The sequence below is a fragment of the Spinacia oleracea genome, chromosome 6 (assembly GCF_020520425.1).
Source record: "Spinacia oleracea cultivar Varoflay chromosome 6, BTI_SOV_V1, whole genome shotgun sequence".
Lineage (NCBI taxonomy): Eukaryota > Viridiplantae > Streptophyta > Magnoliopsida > Caryophyllales > Amaranthaceae > Spinacia > Spinacia oleracea.
This window is the reverse complement of record NC_079492.1, coordinates 16,962,594-16,981,048: the sequence shown is the minus strand read 5'-3', so window position 1 is coordinate 16,981,048 and position 18,455 is coordinate 16,962,594. Positions and strand designations below refer to the sequence as shown.

The 18,455-nt window shown below is 40.5% G+C and overlaps 1 protein-coding gene across 1 annotated transcript; it reads right to left on the bottom strand.

The window, feature by feature from the left end:
* Window positions 1–1,405: 1,405 nt before the first annotated feature.
* LOC130462973 (uncharacterized) lies at window positions 1,406–4,809 on the bottom strand. The gene is made up of 6 exons (XM_056831977.1): window positions 4,665–4,809; window positions 3,910–4,550; window positions 3,470–3,732; window positions 2,676–3,408; window positions 1,862–2,545; window positions 1,406–1,780 (listed from the first exon to the last, which is right to left on the bottom strand). The coding sequence occupies exons 1-6, from the start codon at window positions 4,807–4,809 to the stop codon at window positions 1,406–1,408; spliced, it is 2,841 nt and encodes a 946-aa protein (XP_056687955.1).
* Window positions 4,810–18,455: the final 13,646 nt, after the last annotated feature.

The following is an 18,455-nucleotide window of genomic DNA, read 5'->3' as shown; positions in this document are numbered from 1 at the left end:
GATAACACCAACATACAACTCAGAAAGAGGAGAGGCAAACCTTCTAGGAAGGACTCCCTCAAAGCTCAAACTGAGAAAAACAGAAGCTCAAAAGAGCAACTGACTAGCTAGTTACAAGGCAAGAAGCCACTCCCTATCCCTAGCTCTAATTTTCTGACTAATAATGCTCATTACTCTATGTTTAACAGTATACTGGATAGTTTTAACAGTACAAGCAATGGATGGAACAGATTGTTCCCAAATAGCTAGGTTCCTAGCTTTCCAAATCTGGTACACAGTACAAGCAACAGCAGCATAAGCAACCTTCCTAGTAAAGGAATTTTTACAGTACCTATGAATCCACTTAAGGAGAGTGAAAAGATTGTTCCTGGAGGAGGTAAAGCCAAGCCAAGCCAACATCATGGAAATGCATTCTTTACTAAAATGACACTTGAAGAACAAATGAGCACTATTTTCAGTGTCATGTCCACATAAAGCACATGTTTCATCCATGGTAACCCTATATCTGTGTAGTCTTTCTTTGGTCTTGAGTCTGTCCTGGAGAGCCAGCCATATAGTGACTCTATTCTTGGGAAGAGTATACCTATTCCACACAAAATAGTCAAAGTTGACCTTAGGGATCCGATCACACAAGTTCTGATAGATTACTTTGATAGAGTAACTTGTAGCAGTGAGCCAAGAATTGGAGTGTAGTCTGTCAGAACATTCTTTTTTAACTTTGCAAATATACTTCATAGCCCAACTGGCTGCCACAGATGGACTGTAATCCACCCAGTTCCTGTTTTTCACATAGACTGTATGCACCCACTTCACCCACAGGTTGTCTTGTTTTTGAGCTATAGCCCAGGCCAGGTTCCCAACTTCAGCTTGATTCCAAAGAGCTAAGTTTCTGAAACCAAGCCCCCCTTGAGTTTTAGACCCACAAAGAACATGCCAAGCCACTGGACCTGGCCTACTGTCATCATAGGTTCCATACCACAGGTAAGCTCTACAAACTGCATTGATTTTCCTGATAACAGGTTTAGGGAGGATGAAAATTTGTCCCCAATAAATGCTAATGCTCATCAGAACAGAATTAACAAGTTGTATTCTCCCTGCAAAGGAGAGGTGTCTTGAACTCCAAGTTTTGATTCTAGAAACCATTTTGTCCACCAGCATATCACACTCACCACTGTGAAGCTTCCTTGTACTGATAGGAACACCTAGATACTTGAGTGGGAGACAGCCAAAGGAGAAACCAGAGAGTGACCCAATAGCATGCTTTGTAAAATTATCAACACCACAACAGTAAATAGAGGCCTTGCTTGGGTTAACTTGGAGTCCATTAGTGTTGGAAAACACTTTGAACCCCTCCAGCATCAAAGCAACAGAGTGTAGGTTGCCATTACAGAACATCAGCAAATCATCAGCAAAGCATAAAATGGTTCAGCTGAAGGGATCTACATCTCTTATGTAACTTAAACTGAGTATAATCACCAACAGTTTTCATGGATCTTGAGAAATACTCCATGCAAAGAGTGAAAAGCAATGGTGAAAGGGGACCCCCCTGTCTTAACCCTCTTCTTGGCTGGATAAGGTCAGTTGGCTCACCATTGATGATGGAATATCTTGTGGTGGAGAGACATGTCATAATAAGTTGGACAAAGAAAGGGGGAAAACCAAGGTCCAGCATCACTTCCTCAATGAATGACCACTCAACAGTGTCATAAGCTTTCCTAATATCCACCTTCATTAGGCAACAAGGTTGAGTTTGGGAGTGATAATACATTTTGATGAGGTCCTGACAAATGAGGACATTGTGCAGGATGGATCTACCAGAAACAAAAGCACCCTAATTGTGGGAGATCAGATCAGGTAAGACCTGACTCAACTTGATGCAGATAAGCTTGGAGATGCATTTATAGATGACATTGCAACAAGCAATGGGTCTAAAATCACTGACAGAGGCAGGAACTGAGACTTTTGGAATCAAAGTGATGGAAGTCACATTGAGTTCTTTGAGAATCTTGTCTGTCTGGAAAAAGTCAGTTATGGCTTTATGTAGATCATCCTTCACAATATGCCATGTTGCTTTGTAAAATTGACTGTTGTAACCATCCAGGCCAGGTGCCTTATGGTTAGGAATGGACCAAAGTACAACTTTGATATCATCCATGGTGAAATTACAGTCCAGAAAAGATTTATGAACATCATTGAGTCTAGGGCCTCTATTCATAATGGCAGTGTTGACATGGCATCTTTGATCCATCTGGTTACAGAACAAATCTTTGAAGAATTGAGAAAAAGCCATTTTAACCCCATCAGGTGTTCCAACCCAATTCCCATGCATATCTTGAATGGAATGAATGGTGTTCTGCTGTCTTCTCTGTTTGATACCCTGATGGAAGAGCCTGGAGTTCTCATCTCCCTTTTCTAGCCACTGGATCTTGGCAGTTCGTTGTAGGAAGGACATGTACACCTGGTGTGCACTTTTGTAAGCTTCTGCAGCCTGTTTCTCTTCTGTAGCAGCAATAACATCACCAGGGTTAGCATGGAGATTGGCTTGCTTTGTCAATAAGTCAGCACAGGTTCTTACATCATTAGCCTCCACATCACTGAACCCCTCTTTAGAGTTTCAGATCCACCTTGAGCCATTTCAGTCTTTGGAGAACTCTAAACATGTGGCACCCATGCACCTGTTTAAGCCAGTTACTATGGACCACCTCAAAGAACTTATCTGCACAAGTCCACATATTATAAAATCTAAAAGGTCTTCTGATAGGGTTATCAATGTAGCTTTTCATCACCATTGGACAGTTATAAAACATACCCTCAGGTAAGAAGTGAGCCTCCACATTACGAAAAAGGTCAGTCCAACTTGTGGTTGCCAGAACTCTATCAATTCTGGATAGGACCCTATCCTCTCCCACCTGTTTATTATTCCAGGTAAACTGATTACAATAAGCCATGCAAGATCTCATTGGTTGGATATCCCTAATTCTGACTGGTGCACCAACTCTGTCCTCTATGTCCATTAGGGCATTAAAATCACCCATAATAACCCAAGGTTGATTGCAATGGTCAGCAATCTGACACAAGGCATTCCACAATGGGATTCTATCCTTCATATCATTCATGCCATAGATAAAGGTGCCAAAAAACCCAGTGCCAGTACTTTTGGGAGTGATAAAACAATGAATATATTGACTACTCATAGACTCAATATTCACTGTGAAGCTATTAGGATCCCAGGCCAGAATAATTCTACCAGAGGTAGAATAAGTAACATTGGTGGTGAAGTTCCACCCAGGACAAACATTCAAGTAAAGATCACCTAATTTAGGTCTCTTCACCTTTGTTTCCAGAAGGCTAACCAGTTTAATTTTGTGAGTGTGAATGAATCTCCTCACTTCAATTTTCTTTGCTTTCCTGTTTAGCCCCCTGATGTTCCAGCTCAATATGCTATCCATTGGATCTAGGGGTCATCAACCCCTGGTCCAACAGAATTTCATCATCAACAACAGTCTCAACTTCATCATAATCATCCATGTTGAGAATCTGGAAGCTATTCCTTGTGTTAACTGGTTTCAGTCGCTGGCATTGCTGTTTACTGAAGGAAGTGGCCTGCACAAAACCATCAAAAGCAGCCACATCATGTGCACCCTCCTTTTGAGCCACAGTAGACCCATCCACCTGTGTCTGAGTTGGGGCATTCACAACCCTAGCTTGTTGTTTAGGTACCCATACTCTCCTCTATGGGGCCTTCACAATTTTTGAGCAATGAGCACTCTCATGGCCAAACCCTCTACAATGAGAGCATAAGATTGGGAGCCAATCATATTCTAAAAGTTGATCAACTATATGACCTTTCTCATTGACAAATTGGATCTATTTAGGACATAGCTGACCAATATTTGCCTCAACAAGTACCTTGGCAAACATCAACTTGTCCCTATTCTTAGTAGCTTGGTCTACTCTAATGGCTTTACCCACCTGACCAGCTATTTTGAACAAGCTTTTCTCCCCCCAATACTTAACATCTAACCCAGGAAGTTTAATCCATAATGGAACTTGCTTCACAGGGTCTTTTGCATAGTTGACATCTGCAGACCAGGGCTTAACAATCAAAGGTTTTTTATCAAAAAAGTAGGCGTTCCCCTGAAGAATTTTGTGAGAGTTCTCCATGGTGGTGAATCTAATAACATATATACCTTTCCCAATCAAAGCAACCTTCTCCACCCCCATTTTCCCACAGATTCTATGTACAAATCCCTCCATCACATGTTGAGGGCGGTTTGCACCCAACACATAGCACACAACAGCTGACTGCCAGTAAGCAATCTCATCCTCAATATCTTCAAGATCAATTGTAACAGGGGATGGAACGGGGGAATACGCAATCACAACAGTTTCAGCAGTATTAGCATGGATATGTTCATCATTATCATCAAAAAACATAATCACAGGATCACCATTATGAGATTGACCAATTTTAGACCCATTACCCCCATTCCCGCCAAATTTTAAATTCGAAGAAAAATGGGTACAAATGTCATGTCCAGATTCAACTCCTTTAATCCAAGCATTGAATTCATTACGCACCAGTGAACGCATTTGTAAAGAAGCCAGTGAAGATTTGAGGGTGAGAATCTCAGGTTCCAATAATTATGGGTTTGAAATCGAACCATCCGAAATTGCATCATCATCCGCCATTAATGGGGTTTGAGTGTTTTTCGAGGATGCGCGAGTAATAGGCTTAGTGAGAGCATCCTTATTCTTATTCGGTTGTTTTCCAGAAGATTTTCCATGGTTCTTTCGAGGTCTTCCCATGGTGTTGAAGGAGAGGAGGAGATCGCCTCTTCGAAACCTCTCAACCACAGCGTATTTGCAAGTGAACGCTCCTAATAACGTCCTTTCCGCGTGCAACGTCGTGGGATCCGTTACAGGCTATCATGGGCGTCGCTTATTTTTGTGGCGATCGCCCGGGACTGCGGAACACGCATTTTGGTATAACTCTTCGGCCAATTGGTGTTAATGAATGTTTGGGCAATTTTTAGGGTCGTTGGTTTTCTAACATTATTTGTCACACACAATCACATAATTCGCTACACATAACTAACATTACAACATGAATCAAAATAATATGTCACGTAGTTTATGATAGGCTTCTATGGGTAATATTTGCGCCGGCTTGGTACCGCTTCTATCGTCGATCCAACACATGCCCCGGTCGGGGTAGTGCATTCACGAGCAAATTTCGTCCCAAGAGGCCAATCACGATGTAAGCCAAGGGGGCATGCACCAATGAGAGGGACCTAGTGGGCGAGCGATTGGGTTCGGAATAGGTGTACTACTAGCGAAAGTGCCGAGTGGACAACATTCGAAGCGTATGCACCCCCCGGGTGGCGATGGGTATCCTTATTCCCAACTCCCGAGATGAAACATGCCAAGGGAGCCAAGATTCGTTATGCGGTTCTGTCCTTTCACATTAATATGCTGATTATCAGGTCGTCCCAACTTGATAGGGAAATAAACGCTGGGTAGGATCGTTTCACCCTTCGGCTATTTTGATTACCTACGAGCACGAGTATTTCATTAACATCCCCAGCGGAGTCGCCACTGTGAGGGGGTCGAAAAAGCACGAGGCTAATGCGTGACCTCGTCCCTCGTGGGCGTGACGTTGTCAGATCAAGTGTAATTAGATTTCCTGTGAGTTTACACCCTATCGACTAGTAATATAGGAGTCGCCATTCCGTTTTTAACGACAATGAGAAAAACTGACAAAACCCGGTTATCGTGACATAAAGGGAGTGCAATTATGTTCGACCACGACGGCCATAGGTTCCCTTGTGATCCCTGGTGTGGGGATCGCTCAACGTACACCCGCAGGGCAGAGATTGAGAGTTCGGGGGACTATGACTACCGAGAGGAGTGCTCATCGATAATACTCCAGAGGCAGGTTATCCTTACTAGCTCAGCATAAATAATTGAAGGGGACATGCGTTAAACTATTAAACTATTCTAAATTGATTTTAGCATATGCAACACATAATACTAAATCGATCGTGATTATCTTATTTAGATTGATTTAAGGTACCTAGCATGGTAATTCAATTGTCCAAGGTATTATCTTATTAGGCGTGATAGATCAATCAAATTAATAGTTTGACAGTTTTATAAAAGGGCGATAAAAGCGATTAAATCATATGAGGGACACATTACAACGCACCCTTGAGAGGTGCGTTGTGGTTCTCAGAAAACTAACCACTTTGGCTTTGCTATTTCTCCTTTTATTTAACGAATCTCGGGTTCCAAGCAATGTTCCAATATTTAGGCTTAATTCATCGGCTACAAGGGGCAGGATGCGTTCTGTTCGACTTTGGGTCGATTGCGACAGAACGCTAGATCAATTTCGCAGCGTGAGGCTTAGGCTTAAGGCTAGAGTCAATACTCAGATTATGGAATTGTGTGTTGTTTCATGTCGGTTTTTAGGCTGTATTTATAGGAAAAGAGTGTGTGGAAAGATAGATTTTAAGATACGAATCCAAAAAGAATCCGGAAATAAAACGGCCCCAGGTATTTTCAGCGCCCAGGGCTGGGCGACGAAGATTTCGGCACCCAGATCCAGGCGTTGAAAATAGGATCTTGGCAGAGTTCTTTGTCAGATCTGGACTCTTAAAACACTGAGCTTTTGAGACTTATCCGAGTCTTTTAGTGCGCATTAACTTAGGACGGAATGCATCTGGGCCCGTTACGAACTCTAGGTTCGTTAGGAATTTAATTAATACGTAACTCTTATTTTCGAATTATAGCAGGAATAGAATTCCTTTTGCCAATTCTATCACTTTTAGGGTTTATGTTGGAGTGTAACACCTAATTCTGACAGGTTTCTATTTTTTATGACTTTGCCACTTTTAACAACTACTTCTTACGGCAGTTACTATTCTTAGCAGGTTTCTATAAATAGCAGTTTTGGCTGAAATGAAAGGGTGATTGAGAATCGTTATTTTATAGGAGATGCGATGCCAAGTGGAGATTTACGTTCTCATCATCGAACCTTCCCTTTCGGGAATGGGGACAAAAATAGGTGTCTACAGGGAGCAGTCGAACTAACAGACGTCGATGGAACATAATTCAGATCTCTGACAAACCTTGATCAACTCAAGAAGTTCTATGTCTAAGTTCCATGTTCAAATTCAAGAAACCAATTCAAAAGTCCTGTAAGGTCGTCAAAACTACGTCCGGCCTGATTCCTTAACGGGTGATACGGTTATGGATGAAAGTGATAGTCTTATGCTAGCAATTGGAACCAAAACTGATTTGGGTTCAATGGCTCATTTTGTGTGCATGGTGACTTGGATTGAGTGAGCTCGTTATATGGTCCTTATTATCAAGGTGGTACGTTAATCAAACTGGTCCGTTTAATCACATTGGTCCGCTTGTTTAAACAGATTGTACGCACTTATTATTTTTAATTGCTTTGGTTAAAGTCGGTTTAATAAAGGGATATTTGTTTAAATCCCCAATTTAAATTCAGTCATTACTTAGCTTTGATTATTGCTGTTTGTAAGGAGAGTTTTAAGCCTTTGTAACCTCCAATTTAGTGACTGAATTAGGAGGCTTTAGAGCTTGTAACTGCCATTTTTAAAGGCTCTTAAATGGCTCTTAATTAGCCGTTTAAAGCTCTTGTAGCTGTTGGTTTTTGGCTATTTATAGTCAGCTTCTTGATTGGAATAAACAACCAACTGGATGATTAAAACACTTGTTTGTTACATTTCGAATTATAGTTTATAATTCAGCCTTTTTCTTTGTTTTGGACGCGTTTCCTATTCAAAGAACTGATTGTGAGTCAATTGGTCTTGTCTTGCATTCACGATCAACGAGTTAAAGGTCTAGCTTGTTAATCAACTATCCTTGTTTATACAACGAGTTTTTAAACTCGTATCATTAGTGGTATCAGAGCCAGGTTTGTGTGATCCGCCCAAAAAAAAAAATACAAAAAAAAGGAAAAAAAAAACAAAAAAAAAAACAACAAAAAAGAGCTGCTGTTCGTAATTCTTACAAACTGAAATATGGATTTTGATTATCCTGACTTTCTACAACATCTCCAAGAAGCCTTGAAGAACGTTAGAGATGGGGGGTATCGTAGGCCTCCTAGGCGTGATCTACGGGCTATGGATGAATTCAAGGTCACCGAACTTCTTGAATTTGTTGGTGGAACAGATCCGGAAGCCTATTTGGAGTGGGAGCGCAAAATAGAGAGAATGTTCGATTTCAAGGACATTGATGATGAGAAGCGTTGCAAATATGCCATATTGAAGCTAGGACGAGGGGCTTCATTGTGGTTCGAGGGACTGAAATCCAAGAGAATACGTGAAGGGAAGGAGAAAATTACCTCTTGGGAGTCTTTGAAACGTAAGCTACGTAAAAGGTATGTGCCAACAACTCATAGAATAACAACTTATCGTAAAATTGCCGAATTGAGGCAAGGAAAAATGAGTGTGGCTGAATATATTGATGAGTTTGAAAAGTTGTCCTTAATGGGAGAAATTGAGGAAATTGAGGAACAAAAACTGTCCAGATTTTTTAGGGGTCTAAATTATAATATTGCCAATACCGTAGACCTTTATCCATATTCTGATTTTGACACTCTTTGTGGACTTTGTTTAAAATTGGAAAATCAAGGGAAGGCAAAATATGGGGGAGGGTCTAGTATGGATGGTAAAGCCAAGTCTTGGGCTAAATCCGAACCTAGCTTGAAACCAAACACATCACCTAGTACCGTAGGTTCAAGTAATTCTACGGCTGCCCCTAAACTATCTAACCCAACCAAAGAAACAAGTCTGTCCAAGGTGCGTTGTTTTAAGTGTCAAGGGTTTGGGCATTACCAAAATGCGTGTCCAAATAAACGATTAGTGACCTTGAGAGAAGCTGTTGAATGTCGTGAGGAGTTGTTTGAAGAGGAAAAGAGGTTGGGGGACGTATTTGTGTTTGATGAGAGTGGTGATGAGGAGGAAGAGGAAGGGTATGAGGCTCCAATTTATGACACAAATCTGGTTCTTAGAGCGCTACAAACTCAAATTTCACCTACTGATCTAGACCAACGAGATCAGTTGTTTCATACTAAATGTCTAGTGAAAGATAAGTGGTGTAGTGTAATTGTTGATGGGGGAGTTGTACCAATGCTGCTTCTAGTGAAATGGTGTCAAAATTAGGCTTAATCACTACTGCCCATCCTAGGCCATACGCACTCCATTGGCTTGATGATGGTAATAGTGTAAAAGTGTCGAAGCAAGTAAGGGTTGGTTTGACTATGGGTTCGTATGTGGATGAACTTCTTTGTGATGTTATTCCTATAGATGCTTGTCATATTTTGTTGGGTCGTCCTTGGCAGTTTGATAGGGACGTGATTCATAAAGGGAGAAGCAATGAGTATGAATTGAGAGACAAAGGCAAGAAAATTGTGCTAAAGCATATGTCATCTCAAGCGGTTCGATCAGTGAGTGTGAAACAAAAGAAAAGGCCGAATCTCACCATGTTGGCTAGTGAACGAGAAATTGAGCAAGCTCTTGATCATGGAGAGTTGGTGTATTTGCTCGTGGCTAAGGAGAGTCCAATTGAAGGCTAAAATTGGAAAGAAGGCAGTCCCATTGCCGAATTGCTGTTTGAGTTCAAGGATGTATTTCCGGATGAATTACCACCAGGTTTGCCCCCTATTCGTGGTATTGAACATCAAATTGATCTTATTCCAGGAACTTCTTTGCCTAATAAGGCTGCCTATCGTTGCAATCCGGAGGAAACAAAGGAATTACAAAAGCAAATTGATGAACTTGTGAATCGAGGCTATGTTAGAGAAAGCTTGAGTCCATGTGTTGTTCCGGTGTTGCTTGTGCCTAAGAAAGATGGAACATGGCGAATGTGTGTTGATAGTAGGGCTGTGAATAACATTACCATCAAGTATCATTTTCCAATTCCGAGACTTGATGATATGTTAGATGAGCTCCATGGTTCGAAGTTGTTCTCAAAAATTGATTTTCGAAGTGGTTATCATCAGATTCGGATGCGTGAAGGAGATAAGTGGAAAACGGCTTTCAAGACAAAACATGGTTTGTATGAGTGGACCGTCATGCCATTTGGTCTCACTAATGCTCCTAGTACGTTTATGAGGCTAATGAACGAAGTGCTTAAATCAATTTTGGGCAGATTCGTTGTGGTATATCTTGATGACATCTTGGTGTATAGTAGGAACGAAGAGGAGCATCTGATTCATTTGAGGGATGTTTTTGAAACACTTAGAGCTCAAAGGCTCTATGGGAAGCTAGAGAAGTGTTCATTCCTTGTTGACAATGTTGTATTCTTGGGCTATGTGGTTTCGAAAGATGGAGTGTCCGTGGATCAGTCCAAGATCGAGGCTATCAAATCGTGGCCTAATCCTAAAACTATAAGTGAGGTGCGTTCATTTCATGGTCTTGCTTCATTTTATAGACGTTTCATTAGTGATTTCAGTACTATTACTAGTCCTATCACTAGTTGCTTGAAGAAAGGTGCTTTTGTATGGGGAGAGGACGCTCAAAAGGCGTTTGATGTGATTAAAGAGCGTTTGTGTGCTGCTCCTATTTTGGCGCTGCCAGATTTCTCTCAACCTTTTGAGGTCGAGTGTGATGCTAGTGGAGTGGGGATTGGTGCTGTTTTGATCCAAGGTAAGCGTCCCATAGCTTATTTTTCGGAAAAGTTAGGGGGTGCTCGTTTGAATTATTGCACTTATGATAAAGAGTTCTATGCCATTGTTAGAGCTTTGGATCATTGGAGTCACTATTTGCGTTCTAGCCACTTTGTTTTGCATTCTGATCATGAATCTTTGAAGTATATTAATGGGCAACAAAAATTGAGCCCAAGGCATGCTAAATGGGTTGAGTTCTTGCAATCCTTTCATTTTTCTTCGAAATACAAAGATGGTAAAAGCAATGTGGTGGCTGATGCATTATCACGAAGGTACACTTTGCTTGCTACACTTGATGTTCGTTTGTTGGGGTTTGAGACCTTAAAAGATTATTATCATGATGATGGTGATTTTGGAGTTGCATTCGAGAAATGTGCAGTTGGTGCTTATGGGGAGTACATGTTGCAAGATGGGTTTCTTTTCAAAGGTAATCGCCTTTGTATTCCTAAGCATTCAATTCGTGAGTTACTAGTGCGTGAGGCTCATGGTGGAGGATTGGCTGGTCACTTTGGCATAGCCAAGACCTTGGAAATATTGAGAGAACATTTCTTTTGGCCTAAAATGTTAGGTGATGTAACGAACATTGTGAATAAATGTGTGACTTGTCATATGGCCAAGAGTTCTTTCAAACCCGGTTTATACTCACCTTTGCCGGTTCCAGTTCGCCCTTGGGAAGATGTATCCATGGATTTTATAGTGGCTTTTCCTCGTACTCAAAGAGGTAAGGATGCTATTATGGTCGTGGTGGATAGATTTTCAAAAATGGCTCACTTCGTTGCTTGTCACAAAACGGATGATGCTTGTAATGTGGCTGATTTGTATTATAAGGAGATTGTTCGTTTGCATGGAATTCCAAAGACTATTGTTTCTGATCGAGATTCCAAGTTCTTGAGTTACTTTTGGAATGCATTGTGGAGAAAGGTGGGAACCAAGTTGTTATTTAGCACTTCACATCACCCTCAAACTGATGGGCAAACAGAGGTGACAAATCGAACCTTGGGAACGCTATTGAGAGGGTTGGTAAGTAAAACGCAAAAGGATTGGGATGTCAAGCTTGCTCACGCTGAATTTGCTTATAATCGGTCTCCTACTTATGCTACTGGTCATTCTCCATTTGAGGTAGTATATGGGATTAATCCATACTTGCCCTTGGATTTAATTCCATTACCAAAAGATGAGTTGGTTCACAAGGATGCCGATGCTAAGTTAAAGTCTATAATGAAACTGCACCAACAAGTTCGTGAGCGAATTGAAGCTATTAATGCCTCTTATAAACAGAAATCAAATAAGAATCGCAAACCGAGGTTGTTTGAAGAAGGTGATTTGGTTTGGGTTCATTTAAGGAAAGAGCGTTTTCCAAGCAAACGCAAGAACAAGCTTATGCCTAGGGCTGAAGGTCCTTACAAGGTGGTTGCACGTGTGAATGATAATGCTTACAAGATTGAGCTTCCGGGAGACTATGGTGTACATGCTACTTTCAATGTAGGTGATCTTTCACCTTATCTTGATGATAATGGCCTTGCTGAATTGAGGTCAATTCCTTTTAAAGGGGGAGGGGATGATACGGTTATGGATGAAAGTGATAGTCTTATGCTAGCAATTGGAACCAAAACTGATTTGGGTTCAATGGCCCATTTTGTGTGCATGGTGACTTGGATTGAGTGAGCTCGTTATATGGTCCTTATTATCAAGGTGGTACGTTAATCAAACTGGTCCGTTTAATCACATTGGTCCGCTTGTTTAAACAGATTGTACGCACTTATTATTTTTAATTGCTTTGGTTAAAGTCGGTTTAATAAAGGGATATTTGTTTAAATCCCCAATTTAAATTCAGTCATTATTTAGCTTTGATTATTGCTGTTTGTAAGGAGAGTTTTAAGCCTTTGTAACCTCCAATTTAGTGACTGAATTAGGAGGCTTTAGAGCTTGTAACTGCCAGTTTTAAAGGCTCTTAAATGGCTCTTAATTAGCCGTTTAAAGCTCTTGTAGCTGTTGGTTTTTGGCTATTTATAGTCAGCTTCTTGATTGGAATAAACAACCAACTGGATGATTAAAACACTTGTTTGTTACATTTCGAATTATAGTTTATAATTCAGCCTTTTTCTTTGTTTTGGACGCGTTTCCTATTCAAAGAACTGATTGTGAGTCAATAGGTCTTGTCTTGCATTCACGATCAACGAGTTAAAGGTCTAGCTTGTTAACCAACTATCCTTGTTTATACAACGAGTTTTTAAACTCGTATCAACGGGACACGTAGGCAACCTCATTTCGAGGCCCAGCCACTTTAATACAAAAAAATTCAAAATTTCCTCAATTAAGGGCATCCTAAAAATAAAATCAAATTAAAAATTTAATTGTTGTTGTCTTTATTCCAAATGTGCCAATTTAAAGCAAAGCATGTTCAAGCGGAATTTAACACAATAACTCTTTATTTGGCTCTAAGGCCTTCAAAGCTAGTACAAGGTCAGGATCAAGTAAAGCAAAGTTCAAAAGCCTTTTCACTTCCTAAACACATCTTCTAAACACATCTTCCAAACACATTCTAGACACAATTCCTTCGAATACAATTTCAAGCACATTTAGCCTACAAAGATCTAGGGTCGGGCGACTATGCTCTCGAGTCTTGGCACCTTGAGTACTATCCCCTGGCTCCTCCCGCAATCAATCATCAATCTTCCCCTTGCCCAAGCGCGGGAGAAGGAACTTGCTAACCTTCCAAGACGGGAGGACGACGAACCTCCTTTGGACTCGAACGGGCAAGCACCGATGGGCGACACTCCCGTCACCTTCCTCATAGTCAGTTGATGCAGGACGTCTAGCTCTAGATACTCAGACTCTAGCTGGTCCGGAGAGAGTAATGTCCCTCTGGCTTAGGCCTCTCATCCATACAATGTACCCCGCAGACAGAGTAACTGGGTCAGCTTGGCACTATGCCTTTTCAAAGAATTAATCAACCGCATCCAACGACGCACTCTCACCCGAGGCGCCTTCATACAAAATTCAAGATCAATTTCCAGATACAAGGTCATCATCAAGTTTCAAGCAAATACAACAGTACTTACAGCTGCATAATGCTCAGGTACATCATCATATGATCTCCGGTGCGGAGGAGAAGCTATAGGAATTGTCACCTCCACCTGTTCCCCGTCCGAGTTCTCGTAGCGGATGACCCTATCAGCATAAGAGATGTCCTCGGGATCAACCTCCTCTTCCTACATACAATCATACAATCAAACCGACATACAACATACAAGAATACAAGAATACAAAATACAAAGTTCAAAGCTCACCGGCAGTACGAAGCGTACTGGTGGAGCCAGCCTCCTCAGGAAGTCGTCATAGCTACCCTTTCTTTGTACAAAGTCCCTCCAAGATTGGCAAACATCATCACCCCTAGCATTCACATAGAGTCGGGCAATCTCTTCATCCGGTGCCAGCATGGGCTCTGGTGGGTCCTTGGGGACAAACCTATTCCCCGAACTGTGCTGAAGGGACACTCGCTCCCCCAGATACTACATGTGGAGATATACCCCTGGGAGCAAAACCCGCCGTCCAGACAAGAAATGGGCACGAGCAGCCGAGGCAGGTACAGACGCGTTAGCAAAAGGACGTCACACCACCTGTAAAGCAGACAACTCAGGCAACAATACAAATACAAATACAAAAGAGGAAAACAGTACAAAAATATTACCTCATCAGCAGGTAGAACTCTCCAAGCTCTGCGGGAGGCCGCCAGAGGCACCCTCCTACGCACCGCTCCTATCCAAGAGGCAGCATACGGGTAAGCCGCATCTCTAGTACGATCCGGCGCCAAAGTCGAAAAGTGCTCGTATATCCAAATCTTTCAAAAGCAAGCAAAACATAAGTCAAGTTCAAGATACAAACCTACAAGTACAAGGCACAAAGTACAAGGAGTCTTAAATACCTCCAACACACTCCATAGAGCAGTCATGCTCGGCTCGCTCTCCAACGCAGTCCGGGAAGCCCGCTTCATCACGTACAAGAGGTGGCTATATGCCAAACCACCCTAGTTGTAGCTCGAAACAGCTCTCAAGTCCTGCAAAACTTACAAGAATCTAATGTGCACCCGACTGTTCCTGCTAGGGGCCACCACCCTACTCACCAGAGCTAAGAGGAATAGCCTAACCCTCCGCTCTGCAGATACACCCAAACCACAGATAGCATCCACAATCACCGTCACGGAAACATGGGTGTCGTCCTCTGATAAGTCAACAACATGGCCGAGCAAGTCCCTAGCAGCGGCTGAGCGCCACGTCAGCTCCGAATCAAAGGTCACATTCCTCTCAGAAAAAGGAAGACCCGTAATCATGGCAAACTCAAAGGGGGTGATGGTGATCCCCCCCCCCCCATGCCATATGTGTAATACCTCGGATTTTTATAATATTTATAAGTATATTTAATTATATTTATAAAGCATTTTACGATTTATTATCATTTAAATAATATTTAAATGCATTTCATTTAATGTATTTTAATTAATTAGAATATTTATTATTTTAATTAATTACGAAACGAATTTAATTCTTGAGTCGGGAAATTAAATGGGTTGCAAATGATTTTTAAAGGCTTCGGGTTTTAAATAAAAGTCCAATTCGTTTTATTAAATCAGCCCAATCAAAAGGGTTTAAATTAAACCCTAAGCTAGCCCAATCATTTATTTCCTAAGCCCAACTCAAATCTCCTATGCTTAGCCCATCAAGGAATTAGGGAGCCTATAAATATGACTCCCCCATCATTAAATGAAACCCTTTAATTCACAAAACCCTTTTTGGCTTGCTTGCACCCCACTCCTCCTTCTCTCCCCTCTTTGCTCGGCACACCGCACACCCGCACAGCCGTGCTCGTGCCCTCGTGCTGCTCGGCCTCACGCCCAGCGCGCTGCCTTGTGCCTTCGAGTGCTGTCGCTGCCCGCACACTCGCACTCCCTCTCTTCTCCCACGCTCGGCAGTGCTGCACGCTGCTGCGTGCCTCGCCTTCCCTCGCTCTCCTTCCCTCGCGCACATCGCCCACACTCTCGCCTTCTCTCGCTCTCTCCTCGCGCACATCACGCGCCCCTGCTGCCCTCATCCCCTCGTCGCTGCGCGCACACCCGCACATGAATTTGTGCGTGTGTGTGTGTGTTGTTCGTGTTCGTTCTTGTTCAATCTTTCGCCCAATCACTTTAATTCGTGGTTGTTCCGTGCTATAGGCCGGATTGGTATAGCCCTAATTCTTTTAAATTATTTTATTTAAATTCCGTATTTTAAATTATTATATTAATATTGTTTTGAGTAATTTAAATGCTGGGAACCGGTTATGAATACCGTGGTTTGAGGATTTGTGTTGTGATTCATTAGGCTTGTTTCAATGATTAAAGAATGAATTTTCAGATTTTTCTATTTAATAAAGCATTGATTTTTATGATAATAAACTAGTGTTATTGGGATTTTCAAGTTAGGGTTTTAACCTAGACCTAATGAGTCAATTGATTAGCATAATTAAGTGATGATTTTAATTATGATAATCAATTATATTTTCAGATTTGAATAAAGGTTTAAAGTGTTGAGTTTTATTGATTTTAAAGGTAGAAAAAGTATGTTTTCGTAATAGGGATTGATTTTGCAAATTGAGACGTTTTTATTATTGAAAAACGATTAAATTCTAAAGTCTAAAGGAGGTTTTAAATTTTATAAAGTTGCTGGAAATTTAATGAACATGGAAATAATTTAAGTTTCATTATTTTGATGATAGGAAGTGATTTCTAGTTGAGTGCTCGTATTGCAAAGTGGCCCCTACGCTTAGGTATTCAAGGTACGTACAAGTCTAGGGCGACCACACCTTTTTGTCAATGACATTACATGATTGTTGGTGATGTGAATTACATTATGTGGAATCATGTTTAATTTGGTGAACGAGCATGTGATTTATGATGTTGGATTTATTGGATTAATTGTTGAACAAGCATGTTGAAATTGTTATGAGCATGAGTTTCATTGTCAATCATGTTGTTCAATATTTACGCATGTATGGGTTGTTTCGCATGCAAGGGATGGATTATTTATTTGTATGCTATTGTACGGGATGTCTAGCATACTTTGAGCCAATTATTCGTACCTCGTCGTACTATTTATTTTACCACATGTGAAGGGTTAGCTCACGTAAGCCACCGCACATGTAGGGTTCAGTTGGGAATATTTTGTATGAAACGAATTAGGATTTGTCGTGCAAGGGCACAACCCTCATGTTAATGTGCATGATGTGAAGTCTCACTTTGGTGAGGAGGAACATGGTAGTAATATCACAAGTGTCTTGCTTGGTTGATCACAAGTCTTAAAGCATTAAAATAAGATTGTTTTGGTTGTCGTTTATTAATTGTATGTGTGTACATTGTCGAGTCTTGGGTTCACCTTTAATAAAATATTAATAAACGTAAAGTGCAACCAGAACAAGCTTCAAAACTCTTGGAACGTATATACCTTGAGTATGAACAATGGGGGGAGTCTTGCCGGAAAGCTCGTACTCCTACTAATGATACAAGACGTTGTTTCATTTATATTATGCCCAGGAATTCCGTCGGTATGGCCCGACACTCGGTATGGTTCGAATTTATTATTATTATATTTGGTGTATGGTTGGCTCCCATCACCTTTTCCCTTTGTGGATTATTCTTTTGGCCCGTTCGAAGCTTATTCTAATTAAATTGTGAGTCAAGAGTCGAGTCAAGAGTCAAGTCTTGTATTCATGATTGATTGTTCATTATTATGTGGCTTTTGCATGTTGACTAGTACTTAGTGAGTGATGCATGTTTTAGTTTCATTCACTCTATGCTTGTAAGTAAAAAGCTGACTACATGCTTTGTGTGTTTTGGTCATGGCCTTTGCCTTAAAGACCCTATGATGATCTATCATTTGCACTTGCATTGATGGGGAGTAGAATAAAATAGCAGGTTGGTAGATCGGAATCATGTGGCTTAGGATGATCGTGAGAGTTGCATGTTTTCGTATTTCGAACTATTAATATACTTTAATTATGTTTTAAATGTTTGAACTATTTAGTACTTTGGTTTTGGGCCGTTATGGTTCCAAATTATAGGAGGCCTCAATACTTCATTTATTATGTTTTTAAAAGTTAGTTGACACTTAATTCTGCTGCGTAATTCTGGTACTAGCCTTAACCGTTATCACGGTGGCGGTAATACTTTAGTAATTCCTTTATTTTAAGTTGGAAAATGATTTTATAAAAGTAAGGAATTATTAGGGTGTTACAAAGTGATATACTAGAGCTTAGTTTCATTCCTTCTTTGTAGTAATCAATACTACAAAGTGGTAATCGGAGACTAGTGCGGAACTTTAGGATTTTTAAATATTATTTTCCTAAAGTCAAAACGTAATATTTTGAGTACTCAATATTTTAAACGTCAAATATTAAATATGTTTGAAATGAGTTGAAAAGTTTGGGTTATTATTTAATTTAATTAATTTTTCCAAATTTTTTTTATTCGAAATTTTCGAATTAAATTCGAATTAATTTTATTATTTTTGGATTTTATTAAATATCCGAATTATTTTATTTTATTATTTATTTATTTAAATTATTATTTATTCGAATATTTTTTTCGATTTTTTTTTCCGGACCTTTTTTTTGTTTTTCCGAGATTAATTATTTAATTAATCAATAATTCTTATTAATTTTCGATTTTAATTTAAATAATTTCAACCAAGTTAGGAGTTATTTCTTAATTAATTTCTAAAATTAA

What these genes read in the sequence shown, in the direction of transcription:
- LOC130462973 (XM_056831977.1), bottom strand. Translation starts at nt 4,809, where the DNA reads ATGGGAAGACCTCGAAAGAACCATGGAAAATCTTCTGGAAAACAACCG. An exon ending in GAAATTCTGTTGGACCAGGG is followed by an intron (nt 3,409 to 3,469) that starts GTTGATGACCCC and finishes GGGGCTAAACAG; the next exon opens with GAAAGCAAAGAAAATTGAAG. An exon ending in TCTGCATCAAGTTGAGTCAG is followed by an intron (nt 1,781 to 1,861) that starts GTCTTACCTGAT and finishes CTCATTTGTCAG; the next exon opens with GACCTCATCAAAATGTATTA.